This window comes from Neomonachus schauinslandi, chromosome 3 (genome assembly GCF_002201575.2).
Source record: "Neomonachus schauinslandi chromosome 3, ASM220157v2, whole genome shotgun sequence".
NCBI lineage: Eukaryota > Metazoa > Chordata > Mammalia > Carnivora > Phocidae > Neomonachus > Neomonachus schauinslandi.
Genome location: NC_058405.1, coordinates 123,882,956 through 123,909,476, shown reverse-complemented (window position 1 = coordinate 123,909,476; position 26,521 = coordinate 123,882,956). Strand labels below are relative to the sequence as shown.

At 35.8% G+C, this 26,521-nt stretch overlaps 1 protein-coding gene across 1 annotated transcript in view; it reads right to left on the bottom strand.

Annotated features, from left to right (window-relative positions):
• Positions 1-2,481: 2,481 nt before the first annotated feature.
• PSMD14 (proteasome 26S subunit, non-ATPase 14) overlaps positions 2,482-26,521 on the bottom strand; it is a 106,306-nt gene continuing 82,266 nt past the window's right edge. The window contains exons 10-13 of the mRNA XM_021702926.2: positions 20,480-20,554; positions 16,925-17,050; positions 5,342-5,404; positions 2,482-2,897 (exon numbers count right to left, since the gene is read on the bottom strand). Of these exons, the coding sequence (XP_021558601.1) occupies positions 2,799-2,897; positions 5,342-5,404; positions 16,925-17,050; positions 20,480-20,554 (363 nt within the window). The 3' untranslated portion in view covers positions 2,482-2,798. The remainder of the gene's footprint in view (positions 2,898-5,341; positions 5,405-16,924; positions 17,051-20,479; positions 20,555-26,521) is intronic.

The window sequence follows — 26,521 nt, the reverse complement described above, 5'->3', positions numbered from 1 at the left end:
AGTAGCTATGACACTATTTGACACTTGGTATTTCTGCCCTTTACCTTCCACCACCATTTCTCCTGAGAGGTTTTTGCCCAATTTTGGCTAGTCTTGCTTTTCTCCTTTCTTTGATCATTAACTTCTTTGTCTCTGAGGGCCTCTCTGTCCCCTGCTTCCAAGGTTACCCTCCGCCCCTTTCTCAGTGGGCCAAGAGCCTTAAGTAGGCAGCCAAAAAGGCAAGACTGCACCTGGGCTCTTGAGGCTTTCTCATTCGTGGCATCCTGAATTAACTTTTTAAAGAATGAAGAATGCAAAAATGAAATGTTAAAGTATAGAAAAGGAATAGAGTGAAACTTCCTCAGTTTTTAAGGAATTGGAATAGGAGATAAATGTGCATTCTGACTTTAGATTATCAGTACTAAATTCAGTGATTCCTCATTACAGGCTATATCTTGAACTTACATATGCTCAAAAGGGAAAACTCACTTTCCTCAAGATCAGCACACCTGCTCTTGGGCCATACTTGTGTGCAGCAGGGATTCTCAGACTTTAAAGTGCATATGAGCCATGCCAGGATTCTTGATTCAGGTCTGAAGTGGGGGCCTGGATTCTCTCTATATAATGAGCTCCCAGAAGAGCCAGGTGCTCCTGGTCCAGGCAGATCACACTGTATAGTCAGGCTGGAGCTTCCAATGGCCCCATGTTAGTCAAAGAGGAAAGCAGGGACATGTCTATACTAGAGGCAAGCAGGAGTTTGGGTTCTTGTGCTGCTTTAACGCTGCATAGGAGATGGGTAAAGATGCCCACATAAGCACATACACACCTTACTGAGCTTGTGATTAAATAAGTCATTTCAATGCCTAACTGGACCTGAGCCACCAGGCTGCTGCTAAAATAGCTGTACATTCCAGGACAAAAGTGTTCATTGAGACTCAGAGCATCCTAATTTTGATCCATTCCAAATCTCGAAAGAAATGCAGGTTTTTGCTAGGAGGAATCCTGGTAAGGTTTTGAAATTGGGAGTGTTTCCAACATGAACCAAGTAGGAGAAAGTGGTACTGGTTTTGGGGAGTCCACGATGATGAGGTGATCAAATAAGAGCAAAAGGCAGGCATTGTGTAAGCCTTCTCAGGAGATGTTTTCAGGAGACTAAAATGAAAAACAAAAAAAAGTATTTCAAATGGAATGTTGAGAATAGCCTCTGGATTATTGAGGCCTTCTTCTAAGGACACACTGTATGAAAAAAATCTTGACTAGCTCTAATGATTATCTGTGAAATAAATCATAGAACCTTATTTATGTAAAGGGAAAGATCATGTATTCAAAAAGTCTGCACACAAGATTAAATTAGGCAAAAGGAAAACTTCTGCTAACTTCCACTTATATTTTAATTGTAAATGGTTAGCTGTTGTAATCTCAACAATTAAATTAATACATATTACATGTCCTACATAAAACATACTATGACTATATATAAAAGAAAAAGCCACAGGACAAGCAAATGCTCAGAATACCTCTTATTCCACCAAAAAAGAGACTGTGAAACATAGTGGGAATTTAAGCCATTTCTACTTTTAGTTTCTGGTAATTGTTCATTAGGCAACCAGTAAGAGCCTAGAATTGTTCAAATAGGACGGTAATTTGGTCTACCACACATTCCTACCACCTCTAGTAGGAGTTAAGTCTAAATTCCAAGTCCCCAAGTAAAACCCTCTTTTAATGAAGCCTTAGAAACAAACATTTTACCATATTTTCACAAAGGATACAGACAAGAATTAAATCTGTCTCCATATGTTTTCCCATACTCCTTGGTATACCCAGAATGGTGCTGTGCCATGACTATTAATGGGGGCAGTTATTATATCAGGTTAGAAACAGGTTGAGGGATAAGGTCATCTATAAAACCTGCTATTAGTCAAATTTTTGTCTTTATCAGAAAACTGAGTACTTTAATTGGGGAAAGATGAGAGAAAACAGTGACAAAATTATTTCTTATGTGCTCATGATACTAAATTCACGTTATGGTGCCTTTTCTTAATTTGCTTTGAAGAGATTATATACCTTCTGTGGCTGTCTTAGCTAAAAGTTTAGTGGAGTTTGAAGCAGGCAACTTCCAGGTAACCTCCGCATTGGTAGAATGTACTCTTTAAAAAAAATAATAAAGTCTAAATTAATATTGTTCCCTTTTTCTCCTTAAATGTACTCCTCTGAAACCCTGGAAAGTATAATATGTTAAGATACTGACTATACAATATTAATTTGTGACAGATACTTTTAATAAAATATGTCAACATTTTTTTCTGGGTTACTCACTAATGGGGTAGCAACTCTTTAATGGCGATCATTTTCTATTTGTGAAGTTTTGTTATCACACTGATGTTTTATGTGTTGTAAGATCTTAAATTGCAAAGAGAAACATATCTTTGTGTGAGATTTTGAGAGCACTGTCAAATGTTACTCTCTCAATTCCACCCAGTGCCAAAAAAACCTCAGGAGACATAGATTGTAAATGTATTTTATTTTGTAAGCAACAATCAAAATATATTTGTGTTACTGATTTCTTCAAATATTAAATGGGATCTTAACAAAATTTGTCCACTTTGATGTACTCTTATACAACTTTGGAATCTGCAAAGACCCTGACTAAAGAAACAGAAGTAATTGCACAACCGAGACTGAAGGTGTTACAGTACTGCAAATGATGCCAGATGTCTTACATTTAACCAAACACACCTTCAGAGGTCCCTTGATTTTGAGCATTAGGAACAATAGAGGAATATACGCTGAAAGTATCACCAATAGCTTTTTGCATTGTTTTATTTAAATACGACAGTATCCAACATAGCTGCTAAACACTGGACAATATTTGAAGTCATAAGTACATCCACATGTTCCTCCAAATGACGTTTGGGGTCCTAAATAAGAAAATAAGGAAAGAAAAAGAAAAAAGAACCATATTACTGACAGAAGAATTACTTAAAGTAGTTGATGAAACTGGTAAAGAAAGCCAAACCTAAATTTATATATATTTTACAATTTCATTTTCCTAATATATTGTTATGTTCTTAGATAAAACCTGATAAAATAATAGATTACACAATAAAAAACTTATTTACACAATCAATGCTTCGACTCTGTACCAGAAATTATAAAGAGTAACAAGGAATTCTATACAGCCGCAGCATCTGATTTTTTAAAATCAGTGTACATATTTAAAAATAAGTGTACATAAGCCCAAGTATGTGTTTATTTTCTGCCATTCATATTTATTGACTGTCTAAGAGGTTCTTTACTCGAAGCAGACGTACCAATAGGTAAGAGTTCAATGTGAATTCTTTCTCATCCCTTCCTCTGCAATTTTAATTTAAATTTAATTCCTGTATAATTTTAGTATTTCAGGAAAAAGTACTTTAAATGATTCAGGAAATACTCTTGGATCAAAAGCCACTGTTAGTTGTTTAAAAATCTAAATACAATGTTAAGATATACATAATTTACATGTATATAATGTGTATAAAATAATGCTAAGAATACATATTTTCTGCAGCTATTTTGAAAAAATAAAGTATCAGAGAAAAGGATATAGGTACAATCTTTTAACTGAAACCTGATCAAATCTATATTTGAAACATCTGAGTTAAAAATGAGGCTTAAAATAACACTGTAATAAATGAAGTTAAATTAAAATGCTTAATTATATTTATGTTTAAGGCTGAGCTGAATGAAGTATTTCAACTACATGTGAAAGCTTTAAAATATATATATCGCACACAATAAAAAATTCTCAATTAAAGCATTATTTTTGTATAGATATTGCTAAAATACCCAAGACTCCTAACTTTAAACAAATGCTCATCACTGGAATTATTTCTTGGCTGTTCTTTTCTAAATTACAATTTCAAGACATGCTTGATTTCCTTAAACAACCCAGAGATGCAACATGCTACAAATAATTTCAAGTAATTAGACCACATATTAAATTTTCTTTATTTCAGAAATAAGCCTTAGGACATTTTAGGTGAAAGTGCCTGAGAAAGACTGGCAGGAGTAAAAGATAGTGATCTGATTCCATTACAGACAGTTTTGCTTTTGCCACGCAATAGGCTAAACCAGTTAAATGCTAGATTAAAAAAAATGATTCTGATGATTATTCGACTTCGCCCATTACATATTTTTCAGCTTCACTTTTAACTTAGATCTTTTATTTGTTACTAACTGCTAAAATCTACATCGTAGCCTCAGAGTCATTTATTCAAAAAACAGTGAGTTCTATCAAGTGCAAGACTCCAAGTTGGTGATCTAATAATATATATTAGGACTACAGTAAGTAGTGGGAAATGACAAGGTAACCAGATCACACAAGATGTGAGAACAAGATGAACTATACTTCATTTTGTTTGGGGAGGGTTCTGGCTGTTTTAAATTATAATATTCAGAATGTAGTGAGATTTAATTTCACTAATTATGATATTTAAGTCAGACCTTTGCCCCTACTGCTCTGTTGGAGTAACTGGTTTTGTAGTGAACTGGTAACACACTTCCCTCAGTTATCTACATTACTTCTTGTGGCAGCTGGGTGATTCTTAGAGATTTCCCATCCAAGAATGGTCCTGGCCCAAACCTACATAGCTTGTGAGATGTGATGGGATCAGAGCATATGGTAGGATGGCTGAAAGCAAAGACAGCTTAGTGTCTTGCATCTGAAATATCAAGATTCTGCCAACATCAGCAATATGATAACCATGTTCCATGAAATGAAAAAAATGTAATCAACATTCTTTAAAAAACAGTCTAATTAATCTGTAGATTCTTTTAATTGGCTGGTGTGTTCCCCCAACCCTCAGAAAATAGGAACTAAAATATATATTTCATCTTGGAAATGTGAAAGAGCAAATACTTAAAACCCTTTCTCCTCACTCACTATAATCCAATGGGGCTCTCAGCCTTCTTAGGAACATTACCTACAAACTGAAGCCTACATACTGACAAACTGTATCATTTAAAAAACTGATACATATGAAATAAACCATTATATTATCTTCACTGATAATATTATTTCAAGTAAAAATAATACCTGAATAATTAACTCAGGACATAAGTTTCTTGATTTATTTCTAGTAAGTCATTTTCACTAAAGATAGTATCTTACAGATCTATTTGTGACTTCACTATATATGGCAAAGAGCATTTGACATCAAGTAATTCAGTGACCTTTAAAATTAGCATCATAGTTACAGGACAAAAGAAAAATGTAGAGCGAACAAACAGGGAAACAAAAATCGTACAGGCCCTCCCACAGTTTTAACTCTACAAGAGCACGTCATTGTGCGACCGCATAACCTATTTCAGTATACCTCACCTGCTTGCCGACATTCTTTATTGCCAGCTGTTCTGCTGTCATCTTATCTTCTTCTTCTACGGCCTGTGAATGAGACACAAAGGACAGAGTTTCAAGTTCCAAATTTATTTTTCCCACCACAGAACACTCACGGAGGACAATGGTGATCATAATTTTCATTCACAGAACCTTTTATTCAAATGACTTACTAAACCAAAAAGCAAGTTTGCTAATCTTCAGAATAACCTTCAGTGTAATAAAAACTATTACCGCCATCATTTATGTTTATTGTATCTTTTATTTTATTTATTTGAGAGAGAGAGCGAGAGAGCACAAGCAGGGGGAGTGGCAGAGAGAAAGGCAGGCCCCCTGCTGAGCAGGGAGCCTGACTCCACGAGGGGCTCGATCCCAGGACCCCAGGATCACGACCGGAGCCGAAGGCAGACACTTAACTGACTGAGCCACCCAGGCCCCTACCACCATCATTTTGAAAACAGACTTAAATACGTAAAAGACACTGAATATGTCAAACTGGACCACCAGATAGTATTCACCACCTGGAAACTGCTACAGAATTCTTTGAGGGATGGCTAAAGTGGAGGAGAGAAGTACCTGCGGCAGTTCTTATGGCACCATGGTGCTAACTAGTCCTTGATTTATTTCTAGTAATTTATTTCTAGTATTCTAGTATTTCTAGTATTTATTTCTAGTATTTCTTCTTTTCCTTGTTCTACTTTCATTACACCTCTGCCCCAACTTCCCATTTCTTTGTCTCTTTTGGTCAACTGAACCCGTGCACACCCAGTATCTATTTAACTATCAGCAGCTCTTAGGATGCTGCCTTTTGATCCACTTAACAAATCATATAGTTTTCTCCCTTCATAACTCTACATATTTAAATCTCTAAAAGTAGTACATGTATTCGGGAAAAAAAAAAATCTCACTTTTCCATGACTGATCTTTAGTAATCATGAAGAAACAGAGTAATCTGAAGTTTTCAATAGGAAAACTTACTTGAATTCAAAGCCAAATCAAGTAAAAATTAAATCAACAAAACAATATACACAAACCATTTTCTACTATTTTCAGTTAGCTACAAACTCCTGTGTGTATGACCATAAATTTTCTAGCAAGTAATTACGAAAGAATTACAGCATGTAGATTAGCTACCATCACTGCCCCCTCTCTCAACAACGGCACCACCATAAAACCTCTTTATTGAGAAGCAACCTCCTTAAGAGTTTGGGTAATTTTCTGTCTGAAGCCAGGACTCTATCTGTATCAGGTGAACTCCTGGTCTATGACTTATTCATAGCATATGATAACTGGAAAACACAGAAAACTGAAGGATCATCAACCTTAAGAAATAACACCACAGCACTTACCACAAATATGATTACAAAAGGGGTGAGATGGTGGGGGTGGAAAGCAGGAAACCAAAATCCCAGTGAGGGTTAGATCTGGATACTCTAAACTTAATAATCTCGCAGCTGCCAAATTTCTTCATGTGTGAACAATGAACATGTAGGAAATGCAATCATCAGACATTTCCCATAAACTGGGAAGTTTGGCTGCATTTCACACCTTCTTAATAGTTTTGTAAACAGAGAACTTGAAAATGAGCAAAGATGGCAAGTGTCTAATTTTATAAATGGACAAACTATCTAGAGAATTTTCCCCAGTAGAACCTGCCTAAAAAGAAAAGATGGTGAATAAATACTGTATCTACTGATTACTAGAGGATACTTATTTACAACACATCATTAAGAAAATACATTTATGACTCATAAACCTGGAAGAAGGAAAAATAAAAGCTAATAACACTCCAAATCTAGAATTCCCTAGATAGAGAATATGTTCATTTTCAGAGTCAGATGTCACTCCTGTTATGCTCAACTAAGTAAAAAAGTATTACGTAAGTGGGAAATTGCTTCTCCCACTATCTCAATGTTTTACATATATAGAAACATGAGCAACACATAAAAAGTTTGTTTTTCTGAATTACTTTTACAAATCATGACACTATACCTTACCAACTTGAAAACATTATTGGATGAGTGAATGGAACAATTCACATAAGTTTGTACTCTGCATTCATTCAGTGTTAGCTGCTCTATGCACATGTCAGAAACCGTACAGTACTGGAAGGAGGTAAGACTTTTGGAATTTGGCTCAAAATACCATTCAATGTACAAATAGTTATTACAAAGTATTCTGGAGTACTGCAAATATCAAAGATGGCAGGTATGCAAAGATGAAAGTCAAAAAACACTGATCTTATTTAAAAGGTTAAATGGGATGTAAAAAGCTCTAACTTAATTTTTAAAATCTTTTACATCATTTAACCACTTTACCAATTAGTTTTTCCATTTCCAATAATTAAAAGAGAGAGTTCACAAACTCTTTGAGAAGTGCAGATGGTAAAAAGTACTCCCAGCCATAGATGCCATCTGGAAAATGAGGAGCAGCTGTAGATTTAGGCATATACTAAGGTTGCAAACCCCCATGACAAAGAATAAGCACATCTTTTTCATTCTAAGACAGACCAGAGCAGACCAGATCATGACATCAAACCCTTAAATATTTTCTCCACTTACCTAAGTCACCTATATCTCATCTACCATCTGGGCAAGACCAGTTGTCTTCATTCATAGTTCTAATCTGGCTAGTCACCAGGAAAAATTAAGAAATGGTAGCAGCAGAAACAAATGAAATTCAGGCACAGGCAGTGTCCTCACTAGGGGAACTTCTGTGTTTATGGCAACTTCTGTGATTTGGCATCAAATTTTGCTTTTGCATTCATGCTCTTCGGTTTACTCAACCAACAAAAAAGCACTGAAAATGTTTGTGGCTATTCACACTAGAAACGTTTTTTAACAGTTTATCAACAAAGACCCCCAGATGGCTATCCCATCATGCACGGTCTGCACAGTTCTAAGAAATTCCTAGAATTTGGTCTGTTATGTTATCATAATCCCCTCAGATGTACCCCCATCTTAAAGAGGCTTTTACGAAACCCATTAACTTCATTCTCTTTTTTCTGGTAATGGTCAAATTTATTAAATGGAAAACCAGTATCTTAGATTCTACCATTTAATCTACCCTTTAATAAATATGGACTGGATTCTTTGTACTTCATTAACACTCTCCACCACGTAAATTCCAACGAACTGTTTTCTTGAACTTTCTGAATGCCTTTAAGAGCTTCTCCAATACCTGTTTTCTCTTCTAATCCTTTAACCTCTCTGCTTTTATGACACTGTGTCTCTTACTCTACTTCACACTTCTCTAGTCCTTGGGTTTCTTCTTTTCCCTTTGAAATGTTAACTTTCTTCACTCTATAACACACCATACTCCCATTTAAACACATGCTTTCTAAAATCACATATATGGTAATTTTTTTCACCATTAAACAAACTCTGAGTAACTGCTAGTGAATTTTAAGATAATGTATTTTACTTCTTTCTTGATTTTATGTGAGGTCAATGTATTGACTATATAACTGAAAATCACATTACTGGGTTAAGGCAGTAGAGAATGAGTTTAAAGAAATGGCTTTTATAAAACATAGTTGGGAAAGCAAAATTAACAAACACGAAACAATTAGAAATCTGAGACAGGATAAGAGGTGTGAGTTTGGAGAAAATTGGTTTTCCTACCACTATCAGTAATTCAAATATTACCATACATGTGCTTTTACAAATATTAATTTACTGAATCCTTAAAACATCCCAGTGAGGGCGCCTGGGTGGCTCAGTTGGTTAAGCGACTGCCTTCGGCTCAGGTCATGATCCTGGAGTCCCGGGATCGAGTCCCACATCGGGCTCCCTGCTCGGCGGGGAGTCTGCTTCTCCCTCTGACCCTCCCCACTCTCATGCTCTATCTCATTCTCTCTCTCAAATAAATGAATAAAATCTTTAAAAAAAAAAAAAAACATCCCAGTGAATTCATGTAATCTACATTTTACATATGAAGAAATTAGGCACCTTTGAGGAACTATATGTTAATTCCAGCAATACTTCTATTATAAAAAAACATATTTCTAACTCTCCTTTTGGAATAGCTTATAACACTCCAATACATTCTATACATGTCCTCAACAGCAGAATTTTCATTTTACATATTGGTAATCATTCATTCTGAATAAGATAGTTCTTGCTCTTCGAGGAGCTCACATTTGGGCTTTGCTTGCCTATAAATCTCAAACTGCAATGCAGTATGAAATATACAAAAATGGAGTGTGCACAGAGAACAACAGGGACACATACAGCCATACAGCTAATAAGCAATGCAAGTGTGACTTCAACAGTACTATCTATCTCCAAAGACCTTGAAGCAACATTCATGACAATTCAGGAAGTGATTAGTTTTTAATGACACATCCTAAATAATAACAAAGCCAAATCTATGATTTAATAAATGGCCTGAACAGCATAAATTCTTTCTAAAAATCTTACAGGGAATCCAATTTTCAAGTGTAATTACACAAAATAGAGATATACAATAAAGATCGTATGTATATGTGTGTGCACACATAATGGAAATTGTAGTTCAGCTTGTTGAAAAAATTTCTATGGCAGAATCTATTTGCTGCCTACCCAACATATATTTTCCCCTTCTTTTGTAATATAACCCTGATTTTAGTAAAGGCAGTGATGCTCCCAGGTAAAAGACCACACTAGGGGCGCCTGGGTGGCTCATTCGTTAAGCGTCTGCCTTTGGCTCAGGTCATGACCCCGGGGTATAGAGCCCCGCATCGGGCTCTCTGCTCAGCAGGAAGCCTGCTTCTCCCTCTCCACTCCCCCTGCTTGTGTTCCCTCTCTCACTGTCTCTCTCTGTCAAATAAATAAATAAAATCTTAGGAAAAAAAAAAAAAGACCACACTATATAGCCTTTCTCAAAGCAAGGTGTGTCCGCTTGAGTTCTGCCAGTGAAATATAATCAGAAGTGCTGCTGGGTAGGACTTAAGAAAAGGATTGTGAAACGGAATTGATTTAGCTGGGAAGTAACCCCCTTTTGCCCTTCCTTTTTTACCTGTTGCTGGGAACTCGGATGGGATAGCTAAAGCTCTAGCAATCACCGTGAATCATGAGGATATCTACAGGATGGAAGCCACTATAAGGGAAGTGGAACAAAAGATAGAAGGAATCTGGGTTTGGGGCACCTGGGTGGCTCAGTCAGTTGAGCATCCAGGTTTCGCTCAGGTCATGATCTCAGGGTCGTGAGACTGAGTCCTGAGTCAGGCCCCACACTCAGTGGGGAGTTTGTCTGAGATTCTCTCTCTCCCTCTCCCTTTGTCCCACCACCCCCGTGCACTCTCTCTTTCTCTCAAATAATAAGTAAATCTAAAAAAAAAAATCTGGGTTCATGATGACCTCAAAGTTTCATACTGGCCTTGAGTTGCCAGAAACCTACATTTCTATCTTGTTGAAGCCATTGCTACTTTGAGCTAACACAGTCTTAGATATAAGTAACACCTGGTTAATGCAAAAACTGAAAATAATGCAGGATTTACATAAAGCATATCATTTCCCTGCCTTCCACCTTTAAGCTGACAGTGTTAACAACATAATACGTTGAGATAAATGGGAGACAGTTATCTTTTTTTTTAAGATTTTTATTCATTTATTTGAGAGAGAGCACAAGCAGAGGGCAGAGGGAGAGGGAGAAACAGACTCTCCACTAAGCAGGGAGCCCACGCAGGGCTCAATCCCAGGACCCCGGGATCACGACCTGAGCAGAAGGCAGACAGAAGGTAGATGCTTAACCGACTGAGCCACCCAGGTGCCCCAAGATAGGGATCTTTGAAAAGGAAAGGGAAGGTAAAATAGTAGGCACTTTTCATGTTGTTTTATAATTTAATTTTTTATATAATAGAATTTAAATATTTCTCTAAGTCGGTACTTATAGAATTTTATTCTTCATAATAAACCCTTAAAAGAGAACATGTTAGTTTTAAGAGTCATACGCATTTAAAATTGAAAGATGGCCTCCAAAAATGTTATGTCACTCTATTTACCCACTAGTGATGCATTTTCCCAAATTGTTTTTTATATTTGAAAAGAAAAAAAATTCTATTTATAATTTTAATTTTCTTCTTTGACTACTTAATAAGGTTGAACTTGTCTTTTCATGTTTATATGCCACTTGTCTTCAGTGAGTTTTCTAGCTCTTTTGTCCAAATTATTGTTTTTTAAAACTATTTTACAGGGATTCTTTGGATATTATGCATTTTTTGGATACTAGCCCTTTCTGTGTTACCAGTACAAATATTTTCTCCCAGTCTGACTCCTAACAAGCATTCAATAAATGTTAGTTATTTTTATTGCAGATAAACTTTACTGTCAAGTTATCAAAACTTTAAAACCTCATTGATATTCTTACTATCATTAAAGTAATCTTTAGGAAGCCTGACAGAAGCTTTACAATACTGAATCTTCCTATTTGGAAACAAGGGAATCTATTCGCAAATTTTTTTAGTATTATTCAAATAAGTCATATACATTTATACATTTCTTTCTTATGGTAATTATTTATAAGTATTTGGTAATTTTGAATGCTATGAATTGATTTGCCTATTGTATTTTTCAACTGGTTTCAGCCTATGTAACTGCTTGGTTACTACCCACATAATTCTCTATTGTAACAGTTCTAACAATTTGTAGTTTAGGCTCTTAGATTTCTGTTTGATTGCAAACATATCCTATCATACTTAAATAATGATAATCTGGCCTGGTTTTCCCAATATTTACATATTACTTTGTTTTTCTTATCTTATTACACTAGCATAAAACAACATTTTCCTACTTAACTAGCTACTGTAGTAAACCAAACGTAGTCATATAATTACACGTTTTATATGTAAAAAATACATATTTATTTTCTGAATTTTCTGAAATATATCTGAATTTTCTTTTTTTTATTTGTTAAGACTGTTTTTTAATTTAATTATTTGACACAGAGAGAGAGCGTGCGCACAAGCAGGGGGAGCAGCAGAGGGAGAGGGAGAAGCAGGCTCCCTGCTGAGCTGGGGGCCCAATGTGGGGCTCAATCCCAGGACCCTGCGATCATGACTTAAGCCGAAGGCAGACACTTAACCGACTGAACCACCCAGGCATCCATACCTCAATTTTCTTTCAGGTTATAGAGCAGGCACTATTTCTATCTAAAAGGTACACAGTCAAATCTCAGATTTATAGGGCTACATGTTTGAAAACAAGGCAAATTTTTATGTCTCTCTGTTATTCTTAAAATAATCTCCTACAATTCATTTTTCACTTGCACTTTCACTTACAAATAGCCAATCAAATATCAATATTTTAAAATTTGATGCATCTTAGCAGAATAAATTAGGAGATCTGGAATAACAGAGTGTGGGTGTTGTAGTTCGGTAATTAGAGAAATCAATGACTAGTAATCAAGCAGAATCTTTGTGTGGAATTCAGACTTGAAATAGAAAAGTTGGGACAAAGGAATTTATTTTCTGATCTTCTTTCACTTTAGGAGCTAACTGGCACCTAACGGTAATTACCTTAGTTTAAAACACCAACCAATTAAAAAGAATACTATGAAGAATTGGTAGCATGGGCCTTTCTTTTTATATTTTAAGTGTTACTAAAAACTCCACCACATTCTCTTTCAATCACAGAGGGAATTACATTCTCAAATTTGGACTCCTTCATATCACAGCTTACACATTGTTTTCATTTTATAACCAAACCTTACAAGTTTTTGAGTACTACAGAGATTTTTTAAAACTGTAAAATAGGAAAAACTTCTGTGGATGGGCAGCAGTAACCATAAATAGGTTATTTCCTGGCAGTGGTACCAATATGAATTTACTTAAACTTGCAATGTTACAGAGAAATGAAAACCATTCCTACAGTCTGCTGAATAATATTACTTAAGTCACTAATGTGTAAAAGGTTAATAACTGTTTTAAGTATGATAAACTACTTCTTTTTCTTTAATATCACTACATGAAAACATATACTAGAAAGATAAAAAGAATTTTTTTCCCCCCTATCATCTAGAATCAGTGGAGATTTCCAGCTGGAACACTACATATACATCAGGGCATGATCTTCAAAGCCAGACCTAATTCTGCTGGAATTTCGTTTGTATGGGCCCATCAATTTTTTTCAAAGCTAAACTCTCTCCAAAGACTTCTTGCTACACGTGGCAAATTTTATATACTGTCTCTTGGCTAATATTTATTTTGGTAAGACATGTTTAATGTAGAAAGAGAAATACTACTTTTTGGTGTGACAACCAATATCAATTTTAACTGTCTCCAAAATCTTAAGCTCTAGCCCCTACCATTAAATTCTAGTCCTATATTTCCACTGCTTGTTTAAAATAAAACTCTAACTCCTTTCTCAATCCTTCTACTTCTAAATTGGAAAATTTTAATGGTACTAACATACTTCTTGTCACTTAGGAAGAAACCCTGAATTCACCCTTGATTCATCCTTCTTCTTTCACTTCATCCATCCAATGGGTGCCACGTTTTATTTATTTGTCTACTGATGTCTCTGTTCCTAATGCCACTGTGGTAAAGCTGATACCTAGTCCATTTTGTTTGGATAATAGAAAGCTCCTCCTAAACAGAACGTCCATTTCAAATCTCCTCTTACAGGGTTGCTGGAGTGGGGGGTGGGGTGGGAAGGATGGGGTGACTGGGTGATAGACACTGGGGAGGGTATGTGCTCTGGTAAGCGCTGTGAATTTTGCAAGACTGTTGAATCTCAGATCCGTACCTCTGAAACAAATAACGCAATATATGTTAAGAAAAAAAAAAAAAAAAGAAGAAGAAGAAGAAGGTAGCGGGAAGGGAAGAATGAAGCGGGGGAAATCGGAGGGGTAGACGAACCATGAGAGACGATGGACTCTGAAAAACAAACAGGGTTCTAGAGGGGAGGGGGGTGGGAGGATGGGTTAGCCTGGTGGTGGGTACTGAGGAGGGCACGTTCTGCATGGAGCACTGGGTGTTATGCACAAACAATGAATCATGGAACACTTCATCTAAAACTAATGATGTAATGTATGGGGATTAACATAAGAATAAAAAAAAATTTAAAAAAAAAAATAAATAAATAAAAAAAAAAAACAAATCTCCTCTTACAGCACACTCCTCCTTTAATACTGTTGTCAAATTACATTTCTAGAGACAGGTTCTGGGTATATCATGCTCCTGGTCAAAAATAACTCTATCCTGATATTCCAAGCCCTGTTATTTGACTTCAGTAACTTAAAAAAACTATTCTCCCCCATTCACCTTCATATATTATATACTCGAGCCAAACACAGTTTCCTAAAAGGTGTCTCTGCCTTTTCTGTCTCCTAGTCTTTACCCGTAATGTTTATTTTGCCTAGGGTAACATTTCTCTGTATGTCCAATCTTATTCAAGCTTTAAGGTCCAGTTCAAATGCTGTTATTCTCTAAGACAGCATCCTGGGTCTCCCACAACTGAAAGCAAAAGCCCCTGAATCTCTATAGGATTTCACTACAGACTTCTCTAGGGCAGTTCTCTAACTTCTAACTTGTATACAAATGAGTATACAAATCTCCTGGAAATCTTGATCAAATGCAGATTCTCATTCAGTAGGTCTGAGAGTCTGCATTTCTAACAAGATCCCAGGTGATACTGATACAGCTGGTCTGTGGACAAATTGAATACTAAGGTGTTAAGGAACACGCCAATTTTGGCCTACTACCCTGATCATTTGTGAATTTTTTTTACTGCCTCTGTTTTCCTATAAATGAAGGAAGGATCCCTGTTTTCCCCTGCAACTTGTACAGGAGATATTCAATAAATATTTGTAAACAAAACACTGTATAATTTGTGTGTTTTACAAAGTGCAGGTTTTCAATACATTAATGGGTTGCAAGCTATATGTATGTGTATGTAATATATATATGATTGAAACAATAAAATTGAGTCAAATGACAACACATCACATGTAATAAGGGTAAATATTATTTCGTAAAACTTTTGTTGCAACTATATATATACACACATATACATTTGCATGTTCTGGGTCAAAATGTAAAACCTATTCTTTATGTGGGTTTTTGTCAAGAAAGCTGGAAAATACATGTTAGGTTGAATCATGTTCCCCCCTCCCCCCCCAAATATGTTTAAATCCTAACCCTGGTTAGAGATTGGAGTTGTCACAAGCTAAAGAAAGCCTGGGACTAAAGCATCTGGAAAAGGAAAGGAAAGATCTTCCCCTGGAGGCTGCTAATACCTTGATTTTAGACTTTTAGCCTCCATAACTGTGAGGGAATATATTTGTTTTAAAATACCCAGTTTATGGAAACTAATACAACACAGAACATACATTTTAAGTCATAGTTCAAGTATTTTTTTTAATTTCAGAATTGTAAAAGAATATAAATTTATGAACAAAAATATTATGGCCACATGTATTTTAGCATACAATAAATATTTTCAGGAGATTTCACAAAATATAACTTTTTACACATCCTCATATAAAGTGATCTCCCCTAGTTATTCTTACATCATCCCATTTATTTCGTATAGCACCAATCACAATATATTATTATATTGTGTTTCTCTGTTTACTTTGTTTCCTCCACCAGAAAATAATTTCTGTGAGGACAAGTCTTGCTTCTTACCATATCCCCAGTGCCTGGCACATAGCAAGTTTTCAATAGACACTTATTAAATGAATAAAAGAAAAGATCATAAACTATATGTAGAAGTATTAAATGCTGTTGTTATTATCCTACATCTCCTTGTTTCCCCTTCCCTTCCAAGAAAAAGCCCTCTGGATAAGGAAGAAATTTCAAATGTAAAACTATTTTATATGGGCTACAACAGGGTTGGAAACTACAGCCCACAGGCCAAATCTAGCCAGCTGCCTGTTTTATTAAATAAAGTTGTATTGGGGCGTCTGTGTGGCTCAGTCGGTTAAGCAACTGCCTTTGGCTCAGGTCCTGATCCCAGGGTCCTGGGATCGAGCCCCGCATCGCATCAGGCTCCCTGCTCAGCGGGGAGCCTGCTTCTCCCTCTCCCTCTGCCGCTCCCCCGCCTGTGCTCTCTTTTTCTCTGTCAAATAAATAAATAAAATCTTTAAAAAAATTTTTAAAAATAAAAATAAAATAAATTTGTACTGAAACACAGCCTCACTCATTCCTTTATGTATTGTCTGTGGCTGCTTTTAGACGACTCACAGCCGAGCTGAGTAGCTGCCAACAGACTGGATGGCCTGCAAAGTCCAAAATATTTACTATCTGATCTATAAAATAGACCACTCTATTTTTAACTATATATTTATACCATGTTTGCCATCTAATCATACATATTTCAAAGACTGTAAGAAATAAATGTTGGGGGGCGCCTGGGTGGCTCAGTCGGTTAGGCATCTGCCTTCGGCTCAGGTCATGATCCCGGAGTCCTGGGATCGAGCCCCACGTTGGGCTCCCTTCTCGGCGGTGGGTGGGTGGGGGGGGACACGACACTCTGCTTCTCCCCTAGCTTGCGCTTTCTCCCTCCCCACCTTCTCTCACAAATAAATAAATAAATATAAAATCTTTAAAAAATAAATAAATAAATAAATGTTGGAAGTAACTTTCACCTTATTGTAATTCTTGGCTAATTCCAACATCTCTTTTACCACTGATTCATTGTGTTTACAGTGTTCACTGTAGTCCTGAAGTGTCAAACCTTCCATCCAACTCTTCTTATGCAAATTTAACAACATCTAAAAAATATAAAGAAAAAGTAATTATTTTCCTGTATTGAGGATATTTCCTTCACTTGTCTTGAGAAACAATGTCACAAAAAAACTTCGGAATTAATGAAAGAATTTAAAACTTAATTTTATTAAACTTGAATTAGAATTCTCCTAAATTTATATTAATATAACATCAGGAGTATTCCAATGCCATGGCCTTTGTACTTGCTGTCCTTCTGCCTCAAAGGCTATTTTCCTTATCTGTGCATGGCTTTTATTTCTCATTTCCTTAGAGTTAGATGCCTTTCCTCACCACACTATATACAAAAGTCACCTCACACTATCTTAAACATCTGTCTTCTCTTATCATTTTTATAACACTATCAACACTTGAAATTTTTGTTTTCTTTATTATTGCATTTCTCTCTCACTAAGGAAAACTCAACAGGGTAGGAGCTTTGACCTGTTGATTTCAAGATCACCAAGATCTAGAGTCTAGAACAGTACCTAATCTAATCATAGCAGACATTCAATAGACATTTGCTGAATGCATAAATGAATGAATGAATGAATGAGTGAACTACTACGTTACACACAAGGTCTCTAATAGTTCATATAGCCCAGCTTTCAAAGGCCATGATAAGGAGGTAAATGTCCCATTCACTGAATGACTTCATTTAAATCTTTCTGAGCCTCAGTTTATAGTCTACGAACTAAGGCCTCATAACTCTCTAAGTTTCTTTTCAATCCTAATATTCCATCTATAATTTTTAAAATGAAAACTTCCTTACTGTCAGAATGAAAAGTCATGAAACTGGGCAAGAAATCACAGATATGTCCAGTCTACAATCAAAGCAGCAAACTAGGATCAGACTCTATTAGTGATCATGGAACTAAACACCTTAGTTCGTTGTTTCTCAAGCTAGACTCCTCGTTCTGAGTACATTTTCCTCAAAGTTCCTTAAGTTTTCAAGTTTAGAGTCTTAAGACAGTTTTTTGTAGTCTTATTGCTCTATAAATGTTCTTTAATTGAACTTACAATTGAGTAACTTTTTCAAATGACTGATAAAATCTTTGTGGAAAAAAAAATGATTGTTGTTCTTTTACCATTAGGACCAGTCTATCTTGTGAGATCCATGAGCCATGATCTGAAGATATAGCTGAAGTGTCGAGTTTAGTGTAGAAAAACTTCTACTTGCTTAGAATTTTGCAGTTATATGTGGTACAAAGTTGGTTTTTTGTTTTGTTTTGTTTTTTGCTTCTATGCTAGAGAATAAGCTGCATGTCAAAAATCACCTATAAGACTTCACAAGACACAAAGCTCCAAATTCCTCCATTCCTATTCAAGGGCCCATAGGGACAAGAGTAGTTTGCAAAATAACTGAAAAAATCCTGCACAAGTAATTCCAGTTTCTTTGACTGCTTCTCCTCTTCTCCAATGGTAAGTGTTCTAGAAAATACATCTTCAGGAAATTTTGGTGCAGCTGCAACTATGTATGTTATAAAGCTACCTATAGTTAAGTGTTGAGAACTGGATTTTTCCTACCACCTCAAAAGCAAAGTTCCCAGAGAGCATGAGGATATCCTTACCATGCCTAAACAAGGATTCCATTGTGACCCCTGAGTATGTTTGAAGGTAAGTATACAGGTTGGTGGGATAAGAGTAAAGGCAGGGCTTCTGGTACTATAAAAGCTCCTAAACTGAGCTACTAGGAGCATAAACATAACATTAATTATGTAGGTATTTATGTGTGTATCTTTTATGCCAAGGATCATGGTAAATTTTAGGGGCATCAAAAAGGGGGAAAAGTTAATGTAATTAGCTGGATATTTCCAAATAGTTGGGTGTCAGATATCAGACTGATAAAATATTTACATATGTGAATAAAGTGTTCAGTTTGTATCTGACTGGTGCTCTTTTTCATGGCCTGTACCTATTCTATAAAAATTAAAAATAAGTGTTGAAAATATACTTCAAGCTATCAACTAAATCTACCACAGCACATACAAACTTTGGGACACAGGCAAGCAGCTGAAGAAAGATTTATGGCTCTGTGTCTCCCCTTGGGTCAGGGAAGAACTGGCACCTGCAGCCCCTCACTCATCAGCATGCTCAAGCACACAGGTCCTTTGGGTGAGTTGACTGGTAGCTTTGACCTTTTAAAACAATGGTTTATAAAACTTAACAAAACAGAATTCTTCTTTCAGTGAAAATCTTATAGAGCACATCTTTCTGCACAATATATAAATGACATTAAAAGTGGAGGTCATCTGGTTGAAAGTGGAGGCAATATGGACAGCCCAATTCATCCCACTTCCCATTCACCTCATGCACGAGAATTCCCTTCTAAGGCACCTTTGTGAGGAACAGTTTTGATCAGTTAACTAAGGTCTTATTTACTCCTGATTACTTAGCATGTTTGGACTTGAGAGTCACATACAAACCCAAACTTACTGGCTATCAATAGTACTCAGGGTTCTTAAAAATTATTTTAAGTCTTTCTCAGGGAGAAAAACAAGAAGCTAATTTGGAAGATGACTAATTGTAATAGTAAAAAAAAAAAAAAAAGGCAGTTCAGATTGTAATTTCAAAAAGCAACAGGCAGACTGAAATATTTGGTATTAGTTGAAATAATCCTAAAATAGTAGAAATAAAAGAATGCTAAGCCACCAAGAGGCTAGGTAATTTTTAAAGTAACCAAATTTAAAAATTGCCTAGTATAAAAAAGGGTAAGAATCTAGCTTTAAATATCTGAAAACCTGGGGCGCCTGGGTGGCTCAGTCGTTAAGCGTCTGCCTTTGGCTCAGGTCATGATCCCGGGGTCCTGGGATCGAGCCCCACATTGGGCTCCCTGCTTCGCAGGAAGCCTGCTTCTCCCTCTCCCACTCCCCTTGCTTGTGTTCCCTCTCTCGCTGTCTTTCTCGCTGTGTCAAATAAATAAATAAAATCTTTAAAAACTTTAAAGCTTAAATAAATAAATAAATAAATAAATAAATATCTGAAAACCCTACGGTATTTCCCTTTTGATTCACCTTTCACCATTCACCTATGTAAATAGGGTAATTTTTTTTAAGTACTACACAATTATAATCTAATTTATTCCTTTCAAATTTGGAAAAAGTTTCAAAAGGTCATTTTGTTGGAAAAAGATAAATTAATCAGAAAAATCAGAACGAGAAGAAAGATTTTTGTAATTAATCATATACTCAAACAGAAATGTTTGTTACCTACTTATTTTCTTGTTTAGCACCTACCAATAAGGTAAAATGTCTTTCAATATATCCAATAAAATATTCCTTTATTTTATGTTCCTGCAATTCATCAGGAATGAAAAAATATTTGAACACATCAATGAACAAGGTCAACAATTCAAATTCAAATATACTATGTAATAGTTCAATTGGTCTGAAAAAGATTTTTTTTTCCCTCTCTCTAAGATAAAAATTTTAACTTACCTTCTGTTCCAGTTCATTTTTCCGGTAGTTAATAGTAATGGAGTAATAGTGTCTGTTTAGTCCATGAATTAAGGCCTATATAAATAAAGGAGTAGATAAAGGACAAATTAATGTTTTGCATGTAAAAAATAAGTTTGAAACTGCTGACATATCCTATAGACAACACCTTTATTATCTTCTCACTAATCAGAATTTTTTCCACTGCACTTGACTTCTCTAAGACAAACAGGCAGATAATAAAAATTTAAGCTAATGACATGGCTTTATTAAGAAACAATAACCCTGCCTGTCATGTAATCTATTCACAACTGCTCAAATATCGAACTCTAGCAACAGATGTTCAAATGAGGTTCAGAATGATATTCTGGGGGATCCTCTATCAGCCTAGTAAGACATGAAAGTACAGATACACCTTGGACTTATTTTCAACAAGTATAAAAACAGAAGGGTAAAAGTTTTAGGGTTAGCTCAACTATAAAGATAAAGCTAACCAAAACCACCACTGCACTCTCTAATTACTGGATTTTTACAGTGAAGGCGTTAAGGTGTTGAGGTAGAAGAAGGGCTAGAAAAGAAACATTTAGTGAGTACACAGCATCTGCTTTTCACATTAGGTCTTCTAATCTTTGTAACAACCTGGTAAGGCTGGTTCCATTTGTATTTTGACAGATGAAGAAAATATAACACAAATCTTAATTTGTCCCAGTTTTATAGCAAGGCAAAGGTGGGATTTGAACCCTAGTATTTTTGACTCCAAAGCCCATGTTTTTTCTACCCTAGTATGCCACAATGTGTCTTAGGAAATTCTTGGATTAAGTCTTTATACTTTAAAGGATCAGGATAAAAACAAAGCATGGCCAGTCTTATTTTAAAACTATGCTGGGGCGCCTGGGTGGCTCAGTCGTTAAGCATCTGCCTTCGGCTCAGGTCATCATCCCAGGGTCCTGGGATCAAGCCCCGCATCGGGCTCCCTGCTCGGCGCGAGGCCTGCTTCTCCCTCTCCCACTCCCCCTGCTTGTGTTCCCTCTCTTGCTGTCTCTGTCAAATAAATAAATAAAATCTTTAAAAATAAATAAATAAAACTATGCTAGCAAAAAAATCATTCCACCAAGTACTAAAGCATTTTAGGTAGTACTATAACAATCCATTCTTATCCTAACATCTGCTATAATAAAATGGCTGATGTACAAAATTAAAGTACTAAGTGTATCTATTAAATCCTTATCCATCTCAATAATCATCAAGAGTAGTGAATTAAATTTCAGTGCTCAGAAATGCGGTGCTGTGCAGATCAACAAATAGAATTAATCAGGGCCTTCCTTAATATGTACTCATATTTATGTAAATTAGGAAGTATATCCCCTGGGTGGAAGAATTAGAAGAAGATGGTACCTAGTCCTTCCGGTGGATAAAGCCTGACTGGAGAGTGGAACTTACACTAGACGTCAGTTGCCAGTTGCCTTCCTCATCGAAGGACCTTTGTGCAATGCCCTGACTACATAATTCTACACAGCAGTTTTAATGCTAGTGACACCTGTGGCCAATAAATGGGCCCACAGTCCACATTTTAAAGATTAACTATACTGCTAAAATATGCAGTTTGGTATCTGAAGGCACTACCTACTTGATTTTTAATGACCTTATTTAGATAAAGGTAGGAAAACTAACACAGGCAGCATGAAAAATGAGCAGGTATAATGATTAAAAAATATGTAAGTTTAAATAAAATGATATCCTCAAGCAGTCTTCCAATTTCACTTACTCACCGGCTGTGTATCCCCAGTACACTCCAAATCACAACTGGCCATATACAGTTCTCCTTCCACATGAGCCCAAAAAACACAGCCTCAGTGAACAATAAATTCTTTCAAATTAACCAATTTAGTCAACAAGTTGAGGCAGCATGTGCCAAATATAAGATTAGTTTTACCAAGAGGGAGAACCAACCTTTTGTAGGGGTCAAATTGCAAATTAAACAGAATATACTAGCAAATGGCATAGTATGTCAGGCAGATAAAGGAGAAATATAGCTAGGAAATTTCTTAAAACATCATTACTTAACTTTTTAATTTACACTTAACAAACATATGATGGACTTAGGAAAATTTAGGCAATTCTTCATTAAATCAGGATATGTTCCCCAAATTCATTAATTGGCTATTTAAAATCTACAAGAGTTTCTCATAGAAGCATTCTTATAGTTTGATTCAATTCTATAATATTATATACTGTAAGCTAAATAAGCTTTCAGTGGCTGATCTGGGATCAGCACTTTTTTACAGCACTGTTTCTAGGACAATACGTTTTGAATTTACCAACAGCAGTGAGCTTATTTATTTGCTTCTTGTATATCCTGACCCTTGTTTTCTTTGCTCAAACCTTGCCAACCTTTCAAGAAGGAAGTTCTGCCTAGGTTGGAACTCATGATCAGTCTAAGGGGCTATCTATTCTAGATAAAGAATGGTTTGGAGGACCATAGACAAAGGGGAGTTTTGAGATCCCGCTGATTAACTTCCTGGTTATTTCTAAGCTGCTTTAGTTAATCTTTAGAGTAGAGCTTCATAATTTTGTTAGTATGACAAATTCAAAACAAATATATAAGGGCGCCTGGGTGGCTCAGATGGTTAAGCGTCTGCCTTCAGCTCGGGTCATGATCCCAGGGTCCTAGGATCGAGCCCCACGTCCGGCTCCTGGCTCAGCAGGGAGCCTGCTTCTCCCTCTCCCTTTGCCTCTCCCCCTGCTCAAGCTCTCTCTCTCTGTATCTCTGTGTCTTGAATGAATAAATAAAATCGTTTAAAAAAAAAAAACCAATACATAATCATTACAGTGCAATCAACTTCAAAATCAACCACCATTTGAATTATTTATATTTCTGTATTTGTTCATTCATGTGATTTACAGAACTTGAGTATTATAAATATCTTTGGGAGACTAGATACCTAATCCCAAAGAATGTTCAAGACTGTCTAAGCCACTAGAGCATAAATAATAGCGAGAAGGAAAAGCAGTAAGCTTAGAACTGTAGTGATATATGAGCAAAGGTGGCAGAAACTATGGAATAAACATATAAGCAGTTTATGAGAGGCAGTCAGCTATCAAGTTGGAATGAATTGTGTAAGACAGTATTTTATGTAAAGGGATTGTTGACAACAGATCCTAAAATAGGATCCTTTACATTTTTAAATGGCTTCCTTTATAATGCCTGTGTCAAATAACTACAAACAACTAAAACCTATCCTCATTATACTTCACTGACACTGCCCAGACTACTGAGAAGAGGTTAAAGTTATATATCCATATACTCACTGCTATGGAAAAGCAGGCATATTATAAAATACACAGCTTACGAACTTTATAATAACTTTTTTTTTTTAAAGATTTTATTTATTTATTTGACAGAGAGATAGAGAGCACAAGTAGGCAGAGAGGCAGGCAGAGGGAGAGGGAGAAGCAGGCTCTCCGCGGAGCAGGGAGCCCGATGCGGGGCTCGATCCCAGGACCCTGGGATCATGACCTGAGCCGAAGGCAGCCGACTAACCGACTGAGCCACCCAGGCGCCCCTAATAACTTTTTTAGAGGTTCTTGATAGGTCAAAAAAGTTCCATGCTCTTAAAAAAGGCTTGTTTCGGGGCGCCTGGGTGGCTCAGTCGGTTAAGCGTCTGCCTTCGGCTCAGGTCATGATCTCAGGCTCCTGGGATAGAGCCCCACATGGGGCTCCCTGCTCAGCGGGGAGTCTGTTCCTCCCTCTCCCTCTATGCTCTTTCTCCCTCTCTCTCTCTCTTTCAAATAAATAAATAAAATCTTAAAAAAAAAAAAAGGCTTGTTTATTCAGATCCAAAGGTAAGTTTGTTTGCCTTAAATTATTTTACACTGATAAAGTGAAAATGTGGAGCTAAATAGTATCAATTAGATCATATTTTTAAATGAATGGACTTTTCTTTCTATAAGTATAGTAACTCTGAAAAGAAATAAAATGTGTTTTGTTTTTCCCTTAAGAGTAGAGAACTGGGTTGCAAAAGGCAAAAGTAGAAGAGAGTTTCTGCTAAATACCTTTTTGTACCTTTTGAATTCTGAACCGTATAAATATACTATCTATGCTAAAATTAATTATTTAATTAATTAAGTTCCAAGTATAGTATTAAGAACCAGGAGCCCAGGTTATGAATACCAGTTCCTACATTAACTCACTACAAAGCCTGTGCAAATTAGGAACTTTCTGGGCCTCAGTTCCCTCACCGACAAAATGACCACAATGGTTTCTTCCAGGCCAACTGTTTTATAACTTTCAGTAAGTACTGAAAATGATGTTTTTCAAAGAGCTTAACTCTGTTAGACAATGCAATTGTACCCAGGGCTACACTTAGAGGCTCACAGTCCTTGTACAATGTATCTGTGCATCAACAGTTACTAAATTTCCATGCAGTTGACAACCCAATCTTCATATATACTATGGCTCTTAAGGATCTGAAATGCTTTGAACAGTTCTTAAGTGGACTAGTTTAAAATTTTTAGTGACTCAAATAAATGCTTGTTAACCCTCAATCCTATACGTTTGACAATAATGGTAAATGTTTCGAATACAAAATAATACAAAGTCTCATATATTAAAACAAAAGTCTAGAATGTAAGCATCATACTTCTGCCTCCCTATCAGGACTATTAATGGCTTCCCTTATTTAAAACATGAAAGTTAACATAAACTTTGCCTATTAGCTTTGTCTTGTAGATATTTCCAACATTGTTTTAGTGCTTTAAAAATAATATTTTCTGTAAGTAATATATGTTTCATTGTAGAAAGTTTAAGAAATATGGAAAAGGAAAAACAAGAAAAAGAATTCCATAATCCCACCACCAAAGGTAATAATCACCAACATCTTTGTACAGATAGGCACATTTTATAAAATATGTATTTGCAAAGAGGAGAACTTGTAAATCCTATTTTATAATCTTTTTCTTAACACATTTTAAACTTTCCTCAAATTATTAAACAGTAGTCTATAATATAACCATAATTTCCCCCATTACTATAAGTATAATAGTAAAAAATCAGTGTTGGAAAAGCATTAGTCACCATCAGCGTAAGTGCTGATGGCTGCTGTCAGGTTTCTATCGATACCTACTACTAGAAAGTTGGTTTAGGTGCAAGGCCCCTCTTAACACAAACTAATTTTCCTTCAAAATAAAACCCCTTCAGAAAGGCTTCTGATCCCTGAGTCAAAGATTCTACTAACATATATTAAAATTCTATTATAAATATTACCATTCACCACTTCAGGTTCTTCTGGGCTGCTTTCTTTCTAGCTTGTCTTAGAAAACTAAAGTAGTTTTAAGGTGTGGCTTTGTTCTGTTACTTGTTGGCTTGGTCCTATTTAAGTGTTTTAGTATTGAAATTGTCTTAAAACTGTAAAGCACCCAGATAGATGTCATTCTGATGAGCACTATGTAAACTGTGAAATAAATATATTTACAGATTTTAATTAGAAGGCAAAACAAACTAAAATGAAAGGAAAAACAATGATGCTGTAGCTATTATACACACAGGTCCTTTTAACTTGGGTTTGGAACTTGCTTTATAAGGTCCACCTTAAGTTACAGACTGTCAGGTAGGACTAAAAAATACAAACTGGACTACTGTAGGGAAAAAAAACAGATTTTAATATTGATTTTACTCAATTTATAAAGTTAAAAAGCAGGGTTTACATTTAAAAGATGAAATCGGCAACAGGTGGCTACTGACTTGCAATTAGTAAAAACTTCTGGTAGAAATATACCACGTAGTAATCACAATGATCTTGGATTGTGAGATGCTACTTAACCTTTGGCAAAAAAAAAAAAAAATAATAATAATAATAATGAAGCAGTATGATACTATGGGGGTTTATAAGAAAGGTCATTATCACAGGCTAAACAGGTCCAATAATATATTCTCCTGGAACATACAAGCATGGGCTTGTCTGTACCCAATCAAAAACACTGGTAGCTTATTTCATACTCATTAAACTTTGCAGTTTTCCCTGACTTGTAAAACAATCTTATTCAAAA